Source organism: Lemur catta, unplaced genomic scaffold (assembly GCF_020740605.2).
Source record: "Lemur catta isolate mLemCat1 unplaced genomic scaffold, mLemCat1.pri scaffold_227_ctg1, whole genome shotgun sequence".
Taxonomy (NCBI): Eukaryota; Metazoa; Chordata; class Mammalia; order Primates; family Lemuridae; genus Lemur; species Lemur catta.
In genome coordinates, this window is record NW_025423843.1 from 1 (window position 1) to 2,500 (window position 2,500).

General features: G+C 75.8%; 1 protein-coding gene and 1 non-coding gene across 2 annotated transcripts; both read right to left on the reverse strand.

Annotated features, from left to right (window-relative positions):
- Positions 1–2: 2 nt before the first annotated feature.
- LOC123629736 (skin secretory protein xP2-like) lies at positions 3–981 on the reverse strand. Its single transcript, XM_045539157.1, has 2 exons — positions 444–981; positions 3–394 (listed from the first exon to the last, which is right to left on the reverse strand). The coding sequence occupies exons 1-2, from the start codon at positions 944–946 to the stop codon at positions 331–333; spliced, it is 567 nt and encodes a 188-aa protein (XP_045395113.1). The 5' UTR covers positions 947–981; the 3' UTR covers positions 3–330.
- A 743-nt stretch (positions 982–1,724) lies between these two features.
- Positions 1,725–1,877, reverse strand: LOC123629737. The gene has a single exon (XR_006732196.1). It is a non-coding gene; the product is annotated as a 5.8S ribosomal RNA (ribosomal RNA).
- Positions 1,878–2,500: the final 623 nt, after the last annotated feature.

Here is a 2,500-nt window from a genome sequence, read left to right on the forward strand (position 1 = left end):
TGTTGACTATCGGTCTCGTGCCGGTATTTAGCCTTAGATGGAGTTTACCACCCGCTTTGGGCTGCATTCCCAAGCAACCCGACTCCGGGAAGACCCGGGCCCGGCGCGCCGGGGGCCGCTACCGGCCTCACACCGTCCACGGGCTGGGCCTCGATCAGAAGGACTTGGGCCCCCCAACGAGCGGCGCCGGGGAGTGGGTCTTCCGTACGCCACATTTCCCGCGCCCCACCGCGGGGCGGGGATTCGGCGCTGGGCTCTTCCCTGTTCACTCGCCGTTACTGAGGGAATCCTGGTTAGTTTCTTTTCCTCCGCTGACTAATATGCTTAAATTCAGCGGGTCGCCACGTCTGATCTGAGGTCGCGTCTCGGAGGGGAGGGGCGCGCGCGCGCGCGCGCGCGCGCGCGGCGGGGAACGACGGCGCGTCCCGCCCGCGCGCGCGCGCACGGACGCCCGGCGAGGCGAGGGGAGAGGCGGGAGGCGAACCGCACGCGCCCGACGGAGCGCGGGAGGCGGCGCCACGGTCGACCGCCGCCCCCGGCCCTCCGGACGACGGCACCTCCCACCCCCCGCCCGCGCCCCACGACCAGCCCCCGGCGGCGGCCGAGGCGCGGTCACGGGGGCGGGCACGGGGAAGGAGAGCGCGTCGGAGGCCGCGGGGACGACGGGACGGAGCACGGGCCGGCGGGCGCGGACCGGGGCCGGACGGGGGAACGACACTCGCGCCTCGACCGCAACACCCCCCTCCCCGCCCGACCTCGAGGGGCACACACCGCGACGCGCGGGGGAGGGAGGGAGGGTCCCGCCGAGGGGGAGGGGGGCCGAGGAGACCAGAGGCCGCCCCTCCCCGAACCAACGGACCCGAACTCCCTCTTCCCCAGGCGCCTGGGCGGCCCCTCGGCCGGGCGACGGGGGGGGGCGCGGACGAGACACGGCGTCGGCCCCCATCCTGAGCCCCGCGCCGGGGCTCGGGACACGCGGCGCGGCGGCGGGCCGCGGGGACCCCGGGGGCGGGCGCGCGACGGCGGACGACGCCGCGGCGTCCCGCGGGTCGCCACCGGGGCACGCATCCCCGGGGCGCGGCCCCGAACGGGCAAGCACGGCGGGGACGTCGACCCGGCAACCCCCGTACACGCGGGGCGCGTCCGGTCGGCGACGCCGGGGGCGGAAGAGGGGAAGAAGAAGGAGGGGGGGCGCGGCGCGGGCGAGGGCCGGGCCGGAACGCCGGGCCGCCGCCGGGGGCGGGCGGCGAACGACGGCGACCCGGACACGGCACCCTCCGCGCACGCGGACCCCACCCCCCTCGTCCCCAAACCACCCCCGGCGACGACCGCCCGAGACCCGCCGACGGCGCGCGGCGGGCGCGGGAACCCCCCCGTCGGGCCCTCCCAGGCGAACCCCCCAGAAGGGGGCGAAGGCCCGGCCGCGCACAGCGCGAGGCAGCTCCCGAGAGGATGGCACCGTGGCGGCCGCGGGAGAAAGCCCTCCCGGCCTCTCTCCCTCGTCGCGGGTGGCGGCGCGACCCCGCCACGCCCCCACCCCCACGCGCCAACGACGTGCCTACGTGGGGGGGACCGGGCGGAACAGGAGGGGCGCGCCACCAAGGTCTGCACTTAGGGGGACGGAGGGCCCCCTCAGCGGGGCCCTGCGAGAGAGAAACCCCCAGCCGCGCCGCCCCGCGGAGGCCCGGAGGCACACCCCGGGGGGGGGGCGATTGATCGTCAAGCGACGCTCAGACAGGCGTAGCCCCGGGAGGAACCCGGGGCCGCAAGTGCGTTCGAAGTGTCGATGATCAATGTGTCCTGCAATTCACATTAATTCTCGCAGCTAGCTGCGTTCTTCATCGACGCACGAGCCGAGTGATCCACCGCTAAGAGTCGTATGAGGTTTTTAATGGGCGAGGGCCTCCACGGAGGGAGGCCCTCCCTGGCACGACACCTTCCCTCCCCACCAAGGGGGCGGGAATTGCCTCAGGCCGAGCCAGTCAAGACCACGGGACCAGACTCCAAAAGGTCGGAAGTTTGCACACGGGGCGCCCGGCGCGCGGGCACGGGCGCCCCACAGGCGCCCGGGGGGTTCCCACCCCCCGCGGCACGGAGCGCCGGCGCGGCACACGGCAACGGGCGCGACGACGACCGCCGACGACGACCCGCGGCACGCGCGCACGCGCGCACGGCACCACCGGCCCGGGGGCGGAGTCCGGGTGACGTGGTGTGGGGGGGGGAGGAGGAGGAGGAGGAGGAGGAGGAGGAGGACCCTGAGGTCTTGCCGGGGCAAGGCCAGGCCCCCCCCACTCCGGACCTCCACCCCTCCCCCGCCCTCCACCCAAAACAACACCGGGCCCGCCGCCCCCGACCCACGGGGCGGACGGGCGACCCCCAGGGGTCTTTAAACCTCCGCGCCGGAACGCGCTAGGTACCTGGACAGGGGGGGGCGGACGGGGAGGGAAGACGGCGGCGCCCACCCTCCACCACCGACGGCCGGCCCACAGCGCCACCACGC

What these genes read in the sequence shown, in the direction of transcription:
- LOC123629736 (XM_045539157.1), bottom strand. Translation starts at nt 946, where the DNA reads ATGGGGGCCGACGCCGTGTCTCGTCCGCGCCCCCCCCCGTCGCCCGGC. An exon ending in TCGCCTCGCCGGGCGTCCGT is followed by an intron (nt 395 to 443) that starts GCGCGCGCGCGC and finishes CCGCGCGCGCGC; the next exon opens with GCGCGCGCGCGCGCGCCCCT.